The following is a 21,178-nucleotide window of genomic DNA, read 5'->3' on the forward strand; positions in this document are numbered from 1 at the left end:
CCCCCCAACACACACACCTAGGAGCCAGGCCTGCTGCCGGCTGCTTCTGGGGTGCAGCGCAGCCTGTGGGGCTAGGACAGGCAGCTCACTGCCTTAGCATCCCCCACTGGTCACCTGATCCCCCTGCAGCACCGAGATCCAGGGCCCAACATTTCACGCCCCAGCACCGGGTCGCGCCCCATCGTCTGAAAACCCTCTTCAGATGGGCGTAGGTATAGAACCAGGATGCTCTGGGAAGTGGGGGAACCCCCTTCCCTCGGCAATAAAGCCCCAATACAAGCTGACAAACACTGAAATGCCGCGTCGTGCATGGAGACAAAGTCCACAGTCCCGCGCCAGAGCTGCTTTGGGCACCTGCAATTGGTGTGTGAATCTGAGTGTTGAGTTCTTGGGGCCCTCTGCATACCCCGACCTCCCCTCCCCCCTTTCATGGCAGCCAGCAGGCTCAGCCCCTTTCACACATGCCCCGAAAGCACATTGACTGCAGACCAAAGGGCTGAACTTCCCTTTTCTAAATGGTCCTTTATTTGCAATGGAATCACGTTGAATCGGGACGTTGAACCACCGCGTTAATGTCTGGGATAAGCCAAGTTCTGCACCTTCAGCTGCAATCCCTTCCCAAAGTCTCTGAGGGGGCAGGCAGGGACACGCAGCTAGGAGATGTGTGATGTCAAATCCCCCGTCTCCCGCAAGAGAGCCCATGTGAGCCTGGTGATGGAGCACCCTAATTCCAGCCCCACTCCGATCTGTCCCGAGACCGCCCCCCCTTTGTGCTTCATTTAACTCATGTATTTACGGGGAAGGGGCTGGGCTGCCAGCCCTGGGGACTGACTCTTGCCTCTCCAGCAAGGATCCTGCTCCCACTGCCCTGCGAAGAAGCCCAGATGGGCCCATGACCGCTCCTCAGCCAGTCCAAAGACCCAACCCCGCCCCCACAGACAGGCGTGGCTGAGCCAGACAGCCCCAAAGCAGGTTCACGGCCAGGAAGTGAGGCTGTTTGACAGCTGATGTGCCTGTGCCCGGGCACCTGACAGCTCTCGGGAGCAGCGTGGGGATAGCTCAATCAATCAGAGCAAAGAGCAGCTCCATGGGCCAGAGGACTGGTCCCTGGAACCAGCTGGCAGCCTGGCGGCAGCTGTGCTCACCTTCCTTTCCTGAGATACCTCTGGGCTATCAATCCTGCCTGCTCCACGATGGGCCTGGCCATGCCAGGCAATGATCCCTCTGATCCAGTGTTTCTTAAACTTTTTAAGGCCAAGGAACACTCAACAATATTTTTTTTGTTATGAGGAACACCAAGGATTTTTTGTTGAGAAAAAAAGGGGGGGGGGGCCACGGGAAAAGTTATTGAGAAAAAAAAAGGTCACCTGCCCCTTTAAGGGAATTCCATTTTGAACTGTTGTTCTCCGTGGCACCCCTCCGACTGCCTCACAGCACACCGGTGTACCATGGAAAACAGTTTAAGAAACACTGCTCTAATATTTTCTGTCCATGTGCAGAATAAATTTTCTTATGCGCACCAGGAGTGGTGCTGATGTGCACCACCAGTAGAAACAAAAAACCTAGCCGTGGGCACTCTGCTTCTCAGCTGGGTGGCATTTGAAGCTCTCCTGAGAAGCCGCCCAAACATGCAGCTCACAGGGAACCCTGGTGCCAGGGCAGGTTACAGGACCCACAAAGAGTTTGTGCTTCTCAGGGGTTGTTTCCATCCCAGCACTGACAGAGATGTGGGACTTACACAGCCATTGACTGTACCAACCCCCTTCCTGTGCTCTAGCCAGGCAGACCCAGGCTGTGAATTCCCAGGCTCCTTTTTCCAGTGACTAATCCCATGGCACTGCGCCTCTGTCCCTCTCCCCAAGAACAGCAGCATCCAGCAGCATGAATAGGGAGGAGGGTGGGCAACAGGGACTTTGTAGGAGGGTCCCTCTGTGGTTTTAAAGTGCGTCTGGCAGGGGATGGGTTAGCAGCATCCAGACAGGGGGCTGGATTCCCCCAGGAGCAGGGAAACCTCCCTGGTCAATCCAAACACTGCCCAGGAGTGGGGGTGTAAAATCAAGGGCGCCATTTTGGGAGAGCAGGAGGAAAAGCAGCTGTGCGTACCGGGACGTGGCTTGTTTTAATTCCTGTTCCCCTATCAGGGAGCAGGGAGAAAGTACACGGATTCTGTGCGTTACTCCTCTGCCCCTTCCCTTCACCAGCCAGGAGCGAGAGGCATGCGCAGAAGCCGTGTCCTTTCCCCTCGCTCCCTGATAGTCAGGGGAACGGACGAAAAGCAAGTTGCGTCCCAGTACAGATACTGCCCCCCGCCGTCCCTAAATGGCGTCTTTGTGTAAAATCCTGTTTAATTAGTTAACTGGTTAAACAGGGAGACAGCTGGGCCGCAGGTTAACTGGTAACCAGTAAGCATCACCCAGTAAAGAGACTCCTACCTGGGGATCATCCCCAGTGCTCCCACTGCAGGATGGTCTGTGGCTAAGACAAGGGACCTCACGGACAAAGGACTCCCGGCTGTTAATAAAACACAGCCCAAGTTTTAATAAAATACCCCACTTATATACAGCCCCCCCCCACACACACACACACCAGTGTTTCACACTAAAGGTAACTGCAGGAGATGGGGTATTTAGTGGGACACAGAGGCCAGTGAGCCCCAGGGGGAGGGTAGATGCAGCCTTTCTGTCACACGCCCTCGCGTTGTCTCCTAGCCTAGCTCCCCCAACAGCCTCTGCCCTTGAGGCGCTGTCCAAAGAGTCCTCCGGACGCCGTGCGCAGGGGCGTGTGCCCTCTGGTCCCGAGAATGCCGGTCTCCTCACAGCACACGGCCGGGGGAGACTGTGCCAGCAGCAGCGCAGCGCGACCGGCAGGGGAAACAGCCGCAATTTCTGGGGCTCCTGCCTGCCGCACGCTGCTTCTTAGGCCCCACTGCCGAGCCATCCGCGGAGCCGGTCAGAGGGTGGGTTGGCTCTGGGTGTGCCCTGCACGTCGGTGTGGCCTGTCATGTCGGCAGCGGCCCTACTTCAGAAGCCAGACGAGCAGGACCTGGGCAGGGCTGGCCACTTTCTGCAGGTCTAGCAAGGAGAGAGCTCTGGAAAGGGCTTGGGCCAACACGGTGTCAGCTGACTCAGGACCCAGTTCTAGCTCTTGGGCCCACAGACATGGGGTAGCTGTGGGCCCTTCTGCTTCTGTGACATGTCCCATGTCGTGTGCATCACTCCCCAAGTTCCTTCCTTCTACAACGTTTTCTTATCCTGTTGCCCCAGGACCTGGGCGACGCAGTAGGGGATGAGGCCGGCAGCAGCCACCGGCACGGCCGCGCTCTTACAGAAAGACAGGACGTAAAACAGCAGCTCCACTGTGGTGGGAGGCTTGAAGGAGTCGAAGAGATGCAGGACGAGGAGCGAGGCCGCGATGCAGCTCAGGCGGAAGGGCAGCTGCTGGCTCGCTTTCCCTTTGCAGCTCTCCAGGTACATCTGGGAGTTGAGGGCCAGCCCCAGCCCAAATAGGATGCCCAGGTTCCGGAGGAGGCCGGCGAAGGGGGTGGTGTCAATGTGGACCCACTCCGGCCGGTCACACCACCGCTTGGCTTTCTCCAGGGTCCACAAGAGGTCCACCCCGACGGCCTTCAGCAGCAGGTAGAACCCCAGGGCGAAGCCGAAGAGGAAGAGGGTGGTGCCCAGGTACCGCTGGAGACTGGCATGGTAGATGGCATGGATGTGCCGGAAGGCCTCAGCCACGGCCATGCCTGAGGGGGAACAGAGAGCAAGAGGAGAAACAACCCGTCAGAGCGAGGGGACGGCATTGACACACAACTGGGCATGGAGATGGTGCCACAGAGCTCCCAAGACACTCAGGGGCAGGACAGCGTGGCGGGGGCGGGGGCGGGGGCGGGGGAGGGAGGAGAGCAGCCGCCCCCAGGTGGTCACCGTCTCATCACTGAGCCCACTAATGAGTCGAGCTCTGCACCACCTCCTCCCTGGGAAAGAGCAGCATTCGGGCGGCTGTATCCTCTGTGAGCACGGAAAGGCAATCGGAACCACCCCTCTCTCTCTGTGCCACCAGACCCTCCTCCCCAGGCCACACCCTCTGCACCCGCCCTTCCAGACAAGGCAGGTGGGCAGTAAAACCTGCCCGTGCCTGGAACTGCCTGAGCCGGGTCGCTGCGTTGAAGGGATTGGGGAGGCACATGCCCCCGTGGGCTGTGTGGGACTACGAATGCCATCGGGGCAGGCAGTGGTGCCGAGCCATGGCTTGCATCTCAGCCTCTATCCTGGGCTCGTTCCTGCCGGGCTGCCCAGGCTGCTGGGCACGGCAGAGCACTCCAAGCCAGGGCACGAGAGCAAGGAACGGCTTTGAACACAGGCCTCCCAGAGACAGGCTCAGGGAATGGCTCCATCTATTTCCGTTGAAAGAGCCGAGGCGGAGGAGCTGCGACCACATCTCCCAGGGGAACCAGCATTTGGTCATGGCTCCACCCAGCAGGGAAAGGCCCCACGCGGCCAAAGACTGGGAATGGAAGCTGGAGGGATTCAGCCAGGAAATGGGGTGTGGGTACATTTGCAGCAGGGGGAGTAACTGCTGGGGTGTGTAAGGGTGAAATAAGGGATCTTGATGTTTGTGACGGGTAATGGGGCATGTCCCAGGCAAACCCTGCTTCTATGGCTTGACAGACTTGCTTGGATCCTTCTTTTCCTGCTTGCCCAGGATAGATACGCATGCAGCGGTGCCAAAGAAGTAACTTTGAAAGAATGCTCTCCATGTTAACTGTGCTTTCTTCTGACCCCTGTGCCCCTTGTAAGTTGCTGATTCAAGGAGTTTCATGATGTGAGAACTGCTGACCTCAACCACAAAGCTGTCACCAGTAACGGGGGCGGAGGTAATTATATTCATCACATTATGATTATGCATTATACGGGTGTCCACATGACTAAATTAGGGCTTGCGGGGTGATGTCATCGATAAGTGTATTTCCATACGGACGAAGATGAAAAAGGTGAACCAGCGGTTCAATTGTTGCTCACTCGGAGCCTAATTTTGAGGGTGTCCGAGGTGGAATGGAGCCCTCCTACCCCATCTGTCTCATCTGTTCTTTCCTAACAGGAACTAAGCACAGGAACAAAGTATCCAGGGTCATGGTGGATTCTCCTGCACTTTTTACATCGCGACTGGGTGTTTCTATAAAGCCCGGCTCTAGTTCCAAAGGAATGACTGTGGGCAGTCCCAGGTCCTGTGCTAGGCAGCGGCCCGAGGCCAGACCACAGTAACACAATGGTCCCTCCTGGCCTTGGGGTCTTACAACATCTGGCCCCCTTGCTCAGCGCGACAGTAGCAGTGCGGTTGGGAGGAAGAGCAGCGACGGTGCCACGTGATCGCTTACCTGAGAGGACCCCAGCGATGACTTGGTGAGGAAAATGGGCAGCGATGAAGACTCGAGACAAGCAGACGCAGACCTGGACGGCCCAGAACCCGGCCCACAGGGCTGTCCGCAAGCACCTGCAAGAGGGAGACCTTTGGTTAGACACAAAGGGCAACACAGCTGGTTCCCTGCCCCCTCGGGTGGAGAGGCTGGAATCTCAACCGTGTCTCCCTGCACATACTGTCTCCCTGCACATACCGGCTGAAGTTCCAGCTGGTGGAAAGGAAGGAAGGTCACCTGATAAAACCTTCCGTGCCTGCCAGTCACCGAACTGAAAGGGGCATCCAGCAGCCCCCCTGGGGCAGGAAGAGGTTCAGAGCCAGAGATTTGCCCTCGGCTGTGATCCAGAGAAAGCTTAAAACATCCAGTCGGGGACAAAAGCACTCGGTGCTGGTCTCCCTGTGCTGCCAGTGACAGCAGCCGCCAGACTTCCCCGTCTTCAGTGAGGCAGCGTTAGGACACGTTAGGCAGCTGATCCCCTCACTCCTTTGTGGCCTAGTCCAGAAATTCCCCTCAGCCCAGGCCCTCCAGTTCCTTCCCAGCCACTGCAGCAGAGCAATGCAGTCTATGGGATTCTTTCTCCAGGCGGTAGCTTGCTTAGTGCTCATACAGTGATCCCACCCCATCCAAAACCCTGGTTCCACGTGTGCATTGGTGTGGCCGGGCTTGTCGCCCTGCTGGCCTCCTGCAGCAGTGAGTTCCACAGCTCAGCTGCATGCAGCAGGAAGACTCATTTCCTTTGGTTCAACGTACGCCTCCCACCGGCCTCAGGGCCTCCCCGGACCCTGCAAACCCAGAAGCACAACAATCCGAGCGCTGCTTACTGGTGCTTGATTGTCGGCTTCTTCTTCCCCAGAGCAAGCGACAGAATGGCAGTCACCATCACGTAGTAAACACCTGCCGAGCCCATCGCGTGGCCGGAGGGACTCCCTGGGGGGGAGAAAGCGAAGGTAGGACACTTCCTTGGGTTGTTCCCTGCCCACATCACTATACGCAACCTCCTACCACATGCCTGGAGTGCTGAGGTCTCCCAGATTCAGAGCTAAGAGGCTGCATCAGCCCAGCTTGGCACAGCTGGCTGCAGGAGGGTACTAGGGCGGGGCGGGGCGGGGAGGGCCAAGCACAAAGAGAATCCCCCATATGCAGCACTGGAGGAGGGGTGTCCTTAACAGGATTGGGTGGATGTAAGAGGGGAGTGACCCCGCAGCATTAATGTAACCCACACACCAACAGTGGGGGGGTCACTGTCCCATTTGGGGCACTGAGACCACAGACAGAGAGAACAAATGAGTCTGCTCTACAGCCTTCGCTGAGTGCCGGCTGGCTTTTCGCTCAAGGTGCACCAAGCTCCAGAGGTCCCAGGTTCGGTTCCGCCTGTTGCCCTCACACTAGCACGAGGCCGGGGAATGGGACAAGATTCCTCAGGGCCAGTGGCCCACTCACACACAGGCCCCGCCCTTCACGCACAGCCGTGAGGGAAATGCCGCCAGAATACTTGGCGCTTGTGCAAACCGAGCCTCGCTCTGGGGATTAACCCTTCACTAGTCCCCTGCAGAGACCAGCCCAAGCCACGGACTGACACCTCCATGTTCAAACCCCCTTTCCTCCCCCACACGCGGTCCTCAGTGCCACCATGCTTGGAGCTAGCGGGCAGACCCCACAATCCCTGCTCTCCGGCACTGCCCAAGGCTACAGAGAGCACCAGGGGGAGAGGTGGCATTAGGAGGCAAGGGCCTGGCTCCCAGCCCTGTGCTTTCTGCCCCCGCCACTGACCCCTCCCTGGGGAGATGCACCTCGGCAGGTAGAGGGAACCGCTATACACGCAGTTGTGGGGAGACCAGGCGGGGGAGGTAGCAGGTTTTATCCAACCAGCGTCGGTGAGGGAGGCGAGCTCCTCATTGTCAGAAAGGCTCCTGGGGGCTCCAGAGCTTGTTGCCCCCCAACAGACACTGGCCCCATAAAAGAGATCTCCCCCCCGTCCCCCGCCGCCTTGTTCCTCTGCTATCCTGGGGCCAAGAAGACTGCCCACCTTGCACTGCAGCTGTCCATCCAGCAGAGAGCAGCAGTAAGTGGGGGAGGGTGAACATGCGTGTGCAAGAGCATGCTGTGTGTGTGTGTGCACATGCGAGGGTGCAAGCGCACGGGTGTGTACATCCCATGCATACACAACAGCTGGCACAAACAGCCAGGGCACCTCTGCAACGGTGCCACCCTGGCTTCCGACTTAACTCTGCAACAAGCGTTTAATTCCAGCCTAGATCCCGGGTCCCTTGCAAACAAAATCTGCCCTGGTCCTGGGCCAGCCTGCTGTTCTCCTGGAAGGCACGGCTTCTTATCGCCTGGGCCGGGCAGGCTCTGAGGGCAGGCAGCCCTTTGTCATGCAGAGGTTAGATAGTTGTTCTTAATCTCGGTAATTGCTCAGTCCGAGCAAAGGTTTCTTCTACAGTCCAAGTTCAGTCCAAGGCAGATTTTGCCTACACAGACTGGCCCGCCCCTAACAGCTGGCAGGACACAATCCGCACATTCAAAGTCTCCCGTTCTTCTCCAGGGAGCAGGGAATGCTTAAGGACAGCGGCTGTAGCCGCTGCGTCGGGCACAAAAGCACCAGTTTAATAGTATGGCCCACGGGCTCCATATTTCCTTTCTTTAAAGACTGAGTCATCTGTGTGCTCGTCCACACTGTGACACTCATCCAAATTACCTACCCGCGTAAGTTTAAAATAAATCACTCAAACTGCACCCTGCCCCTGGGTGAACAGGGCGCCCTCGCTCAGAATCAGTGGCCTGCATTCCATGTAATGCCATTCATTCTGGAAAAGCGACGAAGAGTCCTGTGGCACCTTATAGACTAACTGAAGTGTAGGAGCATAAGCTTTCGTGGGCAAAGACCCACTTCGTCAGATGCATGTAGACCCACTTCGACTACATGCATCTGACGAAGTGGGTCTTTGCCCACGAAAGCTTATGCTCCTACACTTCAGTTAGTCTATAAGGTGCCACAGGACTCTTCGTCGCTTTTGCAGATTCAGACTAACACGGCTACCCCTCTGATACATTCATTCTGGAAGTCAATTAAGCTCATACTCGGATTCAGATCCATCCCACTGACGTTCCCACTGACGTTCCTTGACTTCCCAAATGAACCAAAGCTCACCAAATTCAGGTGATTTAATTCTGAATGGGTGAGTCCACCCCGGGGCTTAAGGCCACTTCACTAATCCGCATACTTTGGAGGTCGGGGTTAAAATGCAAAAAATGATCTTGAGACATGGGCAAATTGGTCTGAAGTCACCGAGACGACAGCCAGTAAAGACACGTGCAAAAGTACCACGCTCGAGAAGGAAAAGTCAAATCCACCAAATAGCTGTGGGTCAGAGCTACCGAGTCACCAATGAGATGCAATTGTGAAAAGGACAACTCTAACCGTTGGCGTTGTATGTATAGGATGCCCGTATGTCCCATTTTGGCCCCTGGTCGGTGCCTTTTTTAAACTCTGTCCTGGCCATCCCGACTTTTTGGGACTCGATCAGTTGGCAAGAGCAAATAGACAGATACCTGCTTTTGTCAAGAAAGGGGTATGGTGTGGAGGAATGTGTGGGGTGGGGGAAGACTCCAGCCCCATTTAGGGTGGGAGGCAGAACTCCACTGGTTCCAGTGACCAATGACTGTCTCATGGGGCGGGGCAGATGGCTCAGGCCAGTCCCAGACAGTGTCCTGTTTTCCCTTTGGGAATTATGGTCACCCTGGCTACGTCTACACTGGCATGATTTTCCGGAAATGCTTTTAACAGAAAAGTTTTCCGTTAAAAGCATTTTCGGAAAAGCGCGTCTACATTGGCAGGATGCTTGTCCGCAAAAGCACTTTTTGCGGAAAAGCGTCCATGGCCAATCTAGATGCGGTTTTCCGCAAAAAAGCCCCAATCACCATTTTTGCCATCGGGGCTTTTTTGCGGAAAACACTTCTGTGCTGTCTACACTGGCCCTTTTGCGCAAAAGTCTTTCGGAAAAAGACTTTTGCCCGAACTGGAGCAGCATAGTATTTCCTCAAGAACACTGATAATCTTACATGAGATCGTCAGTGTTCTTGCAGAAATTCAAGTGGCCAGTGTAGACAGCTGGCAAGTTTCCGCAAAATCAGATGATTTTGCGGAAAAACTTGCCAGTCTAGACACAGCCCCTATGTCTGTAGGGCACAGGAGGGAACTGTCTGCTTTACTTGGCACCCGGAGTTCTTAGGAGCAGAACTGTGTCCAGTTTTGGGCACCACATGTCAAGAAAGGCATGAACAAACTGGAAAGACCCCAGAGCAGAGCAACAAAACGGACCAAAGGTTTAGAAGACCTGATCTATGCAGAAAGGTTGAAAGACCTGGGCATGGGTTGTGTGGAGAAGAGGAGTGGGGATCTCAGAACAGTCTTCATGTGTGTAAACGGTTCTTAGGAAGAGAACAGGAATCAGTAATTCTTCATGTCCCTTGTGGGTCGCTCAAGAAGGAGGGGGCTTCCCATGAGACAAGGGAGACTTAGGATGGATATTAGAAAAAAAAGTTCTAACAAGGATAGTTAAGTGGTGGACCAAGTTAAGACATCCTTTCCCCCTTCTTCCCAACAGCTCCCTCTTGTGCTGAGAAATGCCCGCCCTGTTACGGAATCATAGCATCACAGGGTTGGAAAAGACCTCAGGAGTCATGGAGTCCAACCCCCTGCCCAAAGCAGGATCAACCCCAACTCCATCCTCCCAGCCAGGACTTTGTCAAGTCAGGTCTTAAAAACCTCTAGGGATGGAGATTCCACCCCCTCCCTCGGGAACCCATCCCAGTGCTCCTAGGGAAATAGTTTTTCCTAATCTCCAATCTAGACCTCCCCCACTGCAACTTGAATGCAACTTATGTCCTATGTCATTCTGCTGATGGTACCTCCCCTCCTTATGTATAATGGGAACCACAGTTCTGCCTAATGACTCGTGGCTCCAGATGTGGCTCACCTGGGCCGGTCTCGCAGGTGAGGGGGAACTGCTGGATCCCAGGGATGGAGGCGTTGCCATAGTAACTGGTCTCCCGGACCCACCAATAGGGTCTCTGCCCAAAGAGGATCCTAGAAGGCAAGAATAAAAGGCCCGACGTTAGCCTGAGGATGCTGCTCCATGCATACCCTGCCCATGCCGCAGGCTCATCCTGCAGCCATTTCCCCCTTTCCGGGATGGTGCAGAAAACTTGCGGCAGGGCACATGAGCCATTCAAGCTACCAACCGTGGGCTGCTTCTGCTGGGGTGAACCAGGCAACCGGGGTGCCCTTGCGCTGGCTAGCCCATCGTCCTCCCGCCAGCTCAGCCCTTCTTGACTCCAGAGGCAACTCCATCCCCTTCCCCCCACGGGTCAGCGTCTCATGGGAGGAGCCAGTCAGGAGAAAAGCAGACATAAGGGGTGAAGCACATAGGCCCGGATGGAGGCTCCTATGCCCACATCCTCCCTGAGCTCATGTTCCAGGCATTCTCCCTGCCACTTTCTGTCATGAGCAGAACGTTGTTGCCCCCAGGGTGGTATGTTAGCCCCAAATTTTGTACCACGTGGGCCAAGTGAGGGGTCTGTTGAAAGTGTATCCTTTGTGGGTTCTGTTTATACCACAGGCTGGACCTCTAATATCTGGGGCTCTCTGCTCCAGCAATATCCACAGTCTGGGAGGACAACACGTACTGCTGGACCAGAGAACCCCAGCTGGCCAAGTTTAGGGGCTGGGCTGTTTAATTTGTTCTTTTACCAATTTTGCTCTCAATTTTTCTTTCTTTCTTTCTTTCTTTCTTTCTTTCTTTCTTTCTTTCTTTCTTTCTTTCTTTCTTTCTTTCTTTCTTTCTTTCTTTCAATAACCCTTTAGATTTTAGATTCTAAAGGATCAGCCCAGCGTGCTCTTTTGGGTAAGATCTGAGGGTATACATTGACCTGGGAATGTGGCTGGTCCTTTGGGATTGGAAGAACTTCTTTGGAGTGGGTGAGATTGGTTTGTATACCCTCCCGCCTGTCAGGAGGAGTGCTGGAGTGTGTAAAGCGGTTGCTTGTATTACTTCTTGCTAGCTGGGGGGCAGCGGACGTGCTCGGTGTGGTGGGTTTGGTGCCTTGTAGCGGGGGACCCCCAGTCTCGGGCTGGAAGTAGCCCTGGTTCTAAGCAACTCGGTCTGATTTGACCCTCTCAGCGGTGCCCCCGAACTCATTAAATTACCAGCTATAAAGAATGCACTTGGCTTTTAAAAACATTCAGGCTTTGGATGGCAGCCTGTACTCATCGACCGCAAAGCACTGTGTGTATCACAGCAGGAGAAAAGGAGGCTACCTAGCCCTGTATCACACCATAGGTCAGTGGCATCTCTGTGTCCTTGGTAAGCCCCTAGCCACGGCCCCACACCTGACAGCCCTTAAACGCCAGCCCCTCTGGGCAGTGATGCCAGCAGGAGCACACTTGCAGTGTGGTGCCCCCTTGCTAGCCCCGCTGTTAGATGGCTCCCTGGCTGCCAGCAAGGGGGAGCCTGGGGAAAGTTTGGAGATAGATCCTTGGTGGATCTGAATCTATCAAGGGTTTTCTTGGGTGTGACTGGGCTGCTGTGCCCTGTAAAGAACAGTCAGAAGCAGCTCGAGCTGGCGAGGAGGGTTCTCACGGGCACTGATCCACAAACTGGAGCTGGACAATCGATGCAATTCCAGGCTTCGTTCCGGGGCTGACTTGGAAGGAAATCAGCGATGGAGGAACTTGTCTTTGGAAAGTGCCAGCTGGGAACCACCCTGATCCCGCTGGGTAGGTGCCCACTTCACAGCCAAACAAGCTTCAGGAAGAAGGGATGATGTGTGTGCAGCGAGGTTCTTTTTAATCCCTCCCCCACCCATGTGTGTGTAGAATAAATTTTGTTGCATGCACCGAGGCATGTGTGGATGTGCACCACCTCAGAAACACATGCTGCCAGCTGTGGACAGGTGCTCGGCTAATCAGCTTGGGCAGCCCCCGAATCTCTCCTGAGTGGCCGCCCAAGCATTCAGCTACAGATGCGCAGGGCAAGCAGCAGGCCCAGCGGGGGCTACTCACCACTTAAAGACCAGGTTGAGCCAGTCCCCGATGACAGCCACCCAGATCAGCTTGACGCCCACGGCCTCGGAGAGGTGGAACCAGATGGGGAAGAGGATGAAGAAGGTGTTTCTGAGGTCGGCGGCGAAGGAGACAAAGAGGAACCAGTCCTGGGAGCTCTGGTAGTTCTCCTGCAGGTAGCGAGTGGCCTGGATGCCCGCGTCATGCAGCACGTTCATGCCTGCCTCCATTCCGCTTCCCTATCAACACTTCTGAGCGTGCTGAGTGGATGAGACCGCACAGCTCCCGGGCTGGTTTTATACCCTGCCGGGCTCTTGTTTGCAGCCGGCAAGTTGCTGCCTCCTGCACTGATCTTTGGACCCAACACACTTTTGTCAAACCCCCTCTTGAGCAAAGGTGCATCACCGGGGGGCTGATACAAACATGTTTGGAGCCACTTACGTAAAAGAGAGAAGGAGGCTGACAAAACACCAGGCTGTTTGCATCCCCTGGCCGGAGGGCACCATTAACCCTTTGCAACACCCTGCTCCTGGCTAAGGGACAGTAACCCAGTTGAAATCCCTCTGGCTGCTATGTTAAAGCGGGGGGGGGGGGGGTGTTCAAACTTTTTTTTTCTCGTGATCCAATTGGAGAAAATGGTTGATGCCACGACCCTATCGTCAACATTTTTTTTCTGTTTTAGTCAAAATGTAATAGATTTTCGTGGGCCCTAAAAGTTTCATTTTTTTTCTGATGTGAGAAAAAAATTAAAACATTTTCTTCGACCCTAAAAGTTCATTTTTTTCCTTCTGATTTTAAAAGAAATTAAAACATTTTCGTGGGCCCCTAAAAGTATCGTGGGCCCTAGGCACTGCGCCTACTGTGCCTAATGGATAAGTCGGCCCTGGGCTCCGGGGTGGAGCTGAGGATGGGAGATTTGGGCTGTAGGAAGAGGCTCCAGCTTTGGTGGGGGGCAGGGCTAGGGCAGGAGGGGCTGACCTCGAGCAGCTTCCAGTAGGTCAGGGTGCTAAGGAGGCTTCCTGCCTCTCCTGGCACCGCAGACCAGGCTGCACCCCAGAAGCAGCCAGTAGCAGGTTCCCAGCCCGTGGGAGCACGGGGCTAATACTCGGGGCAGAGCGTAGAGCCCTGTGCTATAGACTCCTCCGCCCCCCAGGAACCGGGCCACTTCTGGGGCGCAGCTCAGTCTGCGGTGCCAGGACAGGCAGGGAGCACCGGTCAGTTACACGTGTCAAGACCGTTATTGGAAGAGAACCCGCAGGACGGAGAGTAGCACGTGAGGGGCAGGAAGCGCGTCGCGCGCAGGCCGAGGGCTACGCTGCCTTGTCCCAGAGACCTACTAAAAGCAGCAGCGTCACTTTAGCACGTTACTGGAGCGTGGCAGGGGCCACGCGGGCCCCGATGCACTTATACATCGCTCGGGCTTGATTCGCAGCCGACATTTGCGGGTGAACGGGGCGTAAGACGCAGGAGGCAGGCCGGCGCAGGATCACAGCAGAGAGCACTTGCTGGGGGTGGCGGTGGATAGGAGATAATCACCTCTGTGGCCTTCGCATCCCCTGTGGTTTAACTGGGAGCTGGCCCAGACTCTGCTGCCTGGAGCGAGTGTCTGGAGAGACACTTCGCTGGGCTTTGCATGGCCTCCAAGGAGCTGAGGAGTTCAGTTCCCCGGGCTCCCCCGCTTCCCACACGCACAGTGCGGCCCGGGCACAGCGCACCACAGAGCAGGTGGCGTGCACGGCAGAGGGCCCCATCCTGCTCCCGTTGCAGGCAGCGTTCAAGCTCCCGTGTACCGCAGTGGGGATGCCCTTGCCAATGCTGGCATGGGCAGCTGGTAAGGTAAACTGCCTACACATCCAGGCCACCAGGGAAGGCAGGAGTTGCTGCGCCAGCCCTGCTCCTTGGCTGCTGGGGAGGGCTGGAGTTGGGGCAAGGGTCAAGGCTGCACATGGTAGCCCCAGCCCTCCACGTGGGCGGGGCTTGAGTTTAGGGGCGGGGCCTCAGGAAGAAGGGGCGGAGCTAGGGCTTGCGGCTCTGAATCTGGCCCCACTCGCCAGCTTGCTGCCTTAAAAGCTGAGCTTCCCAGGGTACATCAGAGGCCCAGAGAAACTACCAGTTAAATTCTACTCCTAATCACTGAGCTCATGTCGCCAGCTCTGCAGCTGCACTGGGCTCCTGCCCCGACGGCGCCGCCCTGCCCCGAGCCCAGGTATCCTGCAAAAGCTCCCAGCCCGCCCCCCACGCAACGCAGTGACTAAGAATCGGAGACAGGCAGGCCTTGAAACGGGTTCCAAGCAAAGGTGGAACCTGCTGATTTTGGAGAGTAAAACCCTGAAGGATGTCGGACTCTGATCCAGCATCAGCCTGGGAGGGTTGAACCAAGCCAAGGGAATATGCACATTTCTTGACCCACCCATCCCTAAGTTGGTCTAAGTTTGGCCTCTCCTCCCCTGCAGCTGCCCTGCTGTCGAGGAAATGGCAGCCCATGGCATTATCAGCCAGGCTCTCCTGATAAGCATGAATTATGGATCCGGTATCTGCCTGGCGTGCCAGCCACCTGCAACCACGCGCCAGTAGCATGCGGGCCACTCAGCCACCCAGATTCGCTGTCAAGTGCTGAGTAAGGAGAACTGGCTTTTATCGCCGCTGATTTGGGTCCAGCTCCGCCGTGCTTGCCAAGGGGGCAGATGTAGGACCCGCTGGCCGCGTCTGGGCAGATAGTGCATTCGCTGAGATTCTGGGGCCCAGAGGGGTGGTCGTCCGGGGCTGCACACGGAGGAGGGTGCGTGGCTCATGCAGGCTGGAGGCAGGATTGTCCCTTTCACAGAGAGGCCGCTGGGTGGGGTTGCCAGGTATCCGGTTTTTGCCCGGACTGTCCATTATTCCAGTAAAAAAAACAGAAAATACTGCATATGTGAAATGTCCGGTATTTCCTGTTTCCCTCGGATGGAAGCCCAGTGGGCGGTGAAGACAATTGTCCCCTGCTGCGTCTTGGGAGTGAAGGGCCATTTAAAGACACAGCTCACCCTTTCTTTTTTTTTTTGCTCAACAACTTTGGTTTCCCCCCTTTTTTTTCTCAACCACATTTTTTCCCGGTGTTTTTTTTGGGGGGGGGATATTTTTTGTTAAACCATCTGGTAACCCTACCATTGGGACACCTGGCATTGGCCACTGTCGGCAGACAGGACACTGGTCTAGATGGACCCCATATGGCCGCTCTTATGGGGCCCTGGCTCTGGGAGGGCAACCGTCACAGAGGGGCAGAGGCACTGGCAGGAGTAATGGAGCTAAGGTTAGGGAAGCCCTGGCTGCAGAGGATGGAGGGAAGGGAGAGACGGACCCTAGGCCGTGGGCTCAGCCTTCAGGAAGAAGGCTGGAGATGTTCTGGGGAGAAAGGGCAGGGACTCTCATTAACCATCCTGCATGGACATGGTGGCACCACCAGGCCAGGGAGAGCTGCAGGGTGGCAGCCGGGGGCTAGGCACAGGCACAGCTGTGACAGGCATCAGCCCAGCGTGGGACTGGAGCGTCTGCCTGTCCACCCGCCTGCCTGGTTCCAGCCGCCCGGCTCTCGCTGCTGTTGAAACTTGAGGGGGAGGAGGTGCTAACCAAACAGCAGTGACGTTACCTAACCAAACAGCCGGCGGCCAAACTCCTCTGCCCCAAAACATGTTGACGGACGCAAGCAGGGGAAACAACACGGGGGGAGGGGGTCCATGTTTGCCCGGCAGTGAAAACGCAACCCTTATCGCCGCTCCGCGAGAAAGCTCGGGTCAAGAGCCTTGAACCGCACCACTCCCCGGCTAGGTCACGTCCCCAAGAGCGGGGCCCTGCTGACAAACAACGGACGCAGCGCAGCGGGACACACGCTCAGCCTCCGAACGCGCCACCCGCTAAATCCCGCCCCAGCCACCGCTCCCAAGCGGCCGCTTGCGTGAGCTGCGGGACCAGCCCTTCCCGTAGCTTTTCTTAAAGCTCCAGCTCCTGGAATCAGGGGATCACGAGAGAATCCCAGCCGTGCTTCCATCAGCATGCAAGGAGCTAGGCCTCCTGGCGGCAGAGAGGCGCTGGAAACAGCATCCCCAACATGAGTGATTGAAAAAATAACTCACGATTTGGGAGCCAGGGTTGAGAGAGGGGTCCTGGCTTGGGATATTGTAACTGTGGGGGCTGGCGATTCTCTGGTGGCCTCCCAAGGCAGTAACACAAGCAGCGGGCACTATGTGCCGTTCCCCGCCCCCAGACGTCGGCTTGCCCCCTGACTTTCCACAGCTCTACGTGCTCCACGTTTGCCCTCCTCCCAGCAGCGCAGGAAACACCTTGACGGTTCTGTCTTTTCTGTAACGGTGCCGAGAACAGAAGGATTCTCACGGCAGCTTTTCCTCAGGTACAAAGTGCTGGGGGCTGGGCCCTGCATGGACATAGAGATTTACAGAGCGCACACTGCCCATTTCAGCCACCCAGGCCTGGCTCTTTGGCTCCTTCCTCTTCAGGGACACATGCTCAGTGGTTCCCAACCTCCTTTATACCGCGGCCTGGCAAACCCATTCACAAACTTTGGGCGGACGAGTAACATTGTATTTGCATATTCATCATGCAACTAATGAATAGGCAAATACGCCACTACCATTTCGCTGGTCCACCAAATAGCAGCTGGCTTCCACTCCAACAGCCCTGGCAGCCCAGGAGCCAGCGGTTCACAGGCCAGCAGACCAGTGGTTGGGAACCGCGGCACTAGCCAATGCGCAGGCTGCATCCCTGGAGCCGGCACCACTCCTGAACCTGCCCTTTCCCAGCCCCAGAGCCCTGCTCCCCGGGTCAGACAGACCCTACTTCCTCAGTTTATTAGCCCTGACCCGCCTGCTTCATCGGCTCAGCCTGGGGTGCACCTGCACCGGCCTAGGGGCAGTGGGCCTACTTCCCCTGAAAGGACCGGCCACCCTGTGACAGCCGCCCAGGGAAAGGTGGGGGTTTACTCCCCATTTATCTCATGGCCAGCAGCCCTACCACATACAAATTGTGAATCTAAGAAGAGAGGCTGCACCCGCACCTCCGCCCATCTCGCCTCAGCTCAGGAGCAGCCCTGTGCAGCGCTCGGCGCCGACCCGACTTGGCCCCTCACCACTAGCCCAGCACAAAGACGAGGCAATCAGCAGCCGCTTCCTGGCGAGGGGCCTTGGAGGACGCAGAGGCTGTCCCCCCGCTTGCCCCTGCGTTTGGCGCCCCGGCCTGCCCCTACTGAGGCGCGGCGTTCTAGTGGCGTCCGGCCACGGGGTCGTATGAGAGCCGCTCCAAAGGAGAATGGACAAGTGCACAGAAATGGGGCTTAGAATATGGTTTCCCCACACACTGCCCGTCAGGAGTCCTTGGGGAAGAGCTTTTCTGGGCTGGGCCAGGCCAGGGAATTTTGCTTCAGCCTTTTCTTGGACACCGCCCAGGAAGGGTTCTGCCCTGTAGAGTTTCCACTTGGAAAACAGGAGGGGGAGGGGAGACCCATGAGTCCCCGGGCAGCAGCTTCTTCCGGTCCGATTGCCGAGGCCTCCCCAGATGTCCGTCCCAGCCGCGCCGAAAGAGTTCGGGGCCCCTTCCTCTAGAGCGAGCATTGGAGCCAAGAGATTTCTGACCAGAAAACAACCAGTGGCTGCCAAGACAAGGGGCTGATGTCTGGAAACGCTTCCTGCTCTCCTTGCCGCCAGTCCCCAAAGTGCATCTCCCACCCGTCCACGTCCCCATCCCCAGCTGGCGCCACCCCTGGACCAGCTTTGCCCCGCCCCTGAGCACCCAGCATGGTACCTCCCAGAAAGGCTGGGAGCGCCACGGCTGCCTCCTAGCCCCGACCCTGGCCTCTATCTTCCCGCTCCTCTCAGACCGGCTCTGCGCCCTGTCGGCCAAAGACCCCACCAGCCGCCATCCTGCCATCGTGGGGATGGAGTCGGGGACTTTCCTCAGCTCCCCCGGAATGATTTCCCATCAAAACCATCCCTGCGCAGGAGCTGTGGGGCGAGGCGGGAGGCATTTACTAAGTGTCAGTCGCATTCTCCGTTGAGTCAGCCCCGCGATTCATTGCCCCGGTATAACGACCGGGCAATATCCAAAGTAGGGGCCCAGACCGTCCCGGTGGGGCAGAGCGCAGCATGGCACAGTGGGGGAGGGCCCCACACACCAGCACCCTCTGTCCCTGACTGAGGCACTCTGACGCACCGGCCGGCACGCAAACCCTGCTGCTTGGGCGATGCCTTACCCCTGCCCAGACCTTGGAATTGCTCAGATCCCAACACAGCCCCCTGCCCCGAAGGACCCCACCTCCTTGGTAGCCGAGTCCAAGCTCCACCCAGGGCTGTCCTTACCCATACACAGAATACACAGCTGCGCAGGGCACCTGAAAATTTGGGGCACTGCTGGGTCTTAGTGTCCACCCTTCCCACCGCCTCCTATCCCCGTTCTGTAACTCTGCTTCCTCCGGCAAAAAAATCTAGTTAACTTAGAAGTGACGAAGCCTGAACGTGAACCTGTGAAAGAGCCATTCGAGGGGTCAGGAAGCCATTTCACAGGGTCAGGTCTATCCTGTCCGGTGCTGAATGTACCACGTGAGTTGACAGGACCTTTCGTTTCAAATTGGCTTTAAAACGATTTCATGCGTGCGTTGCTGAAGATGATAAAATCACCGCTCTAAAAATGCACACACGGCCCCTTGGCTGAGGCACCAGCTGAATAACACTGCACGTAAACCTGCTCCACCCAGCCCCCCCAGGGCGAAATGCTGCATTTCCAGGGGCGGGGGGCTAGCTGGTTTTCATTTTAAACTAACAAATGTGTCCAGAGAGAGAAGCATAGTTCGGCCACACCCCACAGCTCTGGCAATCCGCATGCCCAGGGCAGAGCAGCAGCCAGGCAAGAATGCCACACCCGTGGCAAGCCCTGTCCCCCTCAGCAGGAATGGGACAGATACCTCCTCCAGCTATGGTGGGCCCCAAAGTCAACCTCCAGGCCCTGCTGCAAGCTCTAGTGGAGTTCCTCAGCATCAAGGAACATTTCTCATTTCTCCAGGGCTAGGAACAGCTGGAACCCATCTGGCCTCAGAGAGCAGGAAAATTCCTCCTCCACATGCCTGCAGCATGCCCCAGGCCTTCCTGTCACTCACCCCTCCATCCCAGGCTCCTTATCTTCAGTGAGACCCTCTTCTCAGTCAGAGCGGCCACCTCCCACTGAGCGATCACCACAGACCCCAGGAGAGCAGAGCTCTGCCTTGGCAGGGCTTCAGCATCCCCCTTGGCAGGGCTTCAGCATCCCCCTCAATGAAGGGGAGGTGACATCGCTGCCCTTCCTTTGCAAGGTGCTCAGCAAGCTACTTCTTTTCCATAGGGCTAGAAGGGACCTTGAGAGGTCAAGTCTAGTCCCCTGTCCTCACAGAGGAGCCCAGTACCATCCCGGACAGATTTGCCCTTGAGCCATAAACAGCTCCCTTAAGGATTGAACTCACCACCCTGGGTTTAGCAGGCCAATGCTCAAACCACTGAGCTATCCCTCTCAAGAGCTGGCTCTAGGGCTAGTCGCCCCCTGGGTCTTTCTGGGAGCAGGCCCACCTGGTGGAGGAGGGGTATTTTACTGGCATGGATGCCTCTGTGGTAGGAACAAGGCAGAGACCCTTCAACTCAGTTCACACGGGCCCAGCGTACATTGGGCCACGGGTGGAGCGGGTGCACTCTAGGGCTACGTCTAGACTGCAAGCCTCTTTCGAAAAAGAGCATCTAGACTGCAAGCAGTACTTTCGAAAAAGCAAGCTGCTGGCTGCTCTCTTTCGAAAAGCAAGCAGTCTGGATGCTCTCTTTCGAAAAAGCCCTGTTTGCATTCAAGAATGCCTTTTTTCAAAAGAGCACTTTCAAAAAAAAGGCGTTCTTCCTCGTGACGGCTGTGTCTAGACTGCAGGTTTTTTTCAAAAAAAGTAGCCTTTTTTCGAAAAAACTTCACCTGCGTCTAGACTACAGCCGCATCCTTTCAAAATTAATCGAAAGAACGTGGCTTTTCTTTCAACAGCGGTACTCCTCATTTCACGAGGAAGAACGCCTTTTTTTCGAAAGTGCTCTTTCAAAAAAAGGCGTTCTTGAATGCAAACAGGGCTTTTTCGAAAGAGAGCATCCAGACTGCCTGGGTGCTCTCTTTCAAAAAAGCAGCTTGCTTTTTCGAGAGTACTGCTTGCAGTCTAGATGCTCTTTTTCGAAAGAGGCTTGCAGTCTAGACGTAGCCGAAATGAGGAGTACCGCCGTCGAAAGAAAAGCCACGTTCTTTCGATTTAATTTCGAAAGAACGTGGCTGTAGTCTAGACGCAGGTGACGTTTTTTCGAAAAAACCCTGCAGTCTAGACACAGCCTAGGGGGCGAGGGTAGAGTAGGGCCTGCAGTAGTGTCCCCGGGATTAGCTCTGTGCTCCCATCTGCTGGGAGCTCATCTCTGCTTGCACCTTAGGAAACTAGCCTGTGTTCGATTGCATAGCGAGCAGCAATCCCTGTAAGCCACGTGCTTGTGCAGTCCCTCAGGAGAGATTCCAGTGCCACAGATTACCAAAGCATCCCCAGGTCGATTTCATGTGTCTGCAGGTGGTGCACATTCACACATGCCTGGGTGCACATAACAAATTTATTCCGCACACAGGGGGGAAAATCCGCACATGGATGGAAAAGATTAGCAGGAACATAGATTGCG

General features: G+C 56.2%; 1 protein-coding gene across 1 annotated transcript; it reads right to left on the bottom strand.

The window, feature by feature from the left end:
- Nucleotides 1-497: 497 nt before the first annotated feature.
- On the bottom strand, nucleotides 498-12,764 carry LOC102443751 (glucose-6-phosphatase catalytic subunit 1-like). The gene is made up of 5 exons (XM_075911522.1): nucleotides 12,483-12,764; nucleotides 10,399-10,508; nucleotides 6,241-6,346; nucleotides 5,378-5,493; nucleotides 498-3,745 (listed from the first exon to the last, which is right to left on the bottom strand). The coding sequence occupies exons 1-5, from the start codon at nucleotides 12,710-12,712 to the stop codon at nucleotides 3,234-3,236; spliced, it is 1,074 nt and encodes a 357-aa protein (XP_075767637.1). The 5' UTR covers nucleotides 12,713-12,764; the 3' UTR covers nucleotides 498-3,233.
- Between the last annotated feature and the right edge of the window lie 8,414 nt (nucleotides 12,765-21,178).

The sequence above is a fragment of the Pelodiscus sinensis genome, chromosome 29 (genome assembly GCF_049634645.1).
Source record: "Pelodiscus sinensis isolate JC-2024 chromosome 29, ASM4963464v1, whole genome shotgun sequence".
Taxonomy (NCBI): Eukaryota; Metazoa; Chordata; order Testudines; family Trionychidae; genus Pelodiscus; species Pelodiscus sinensis.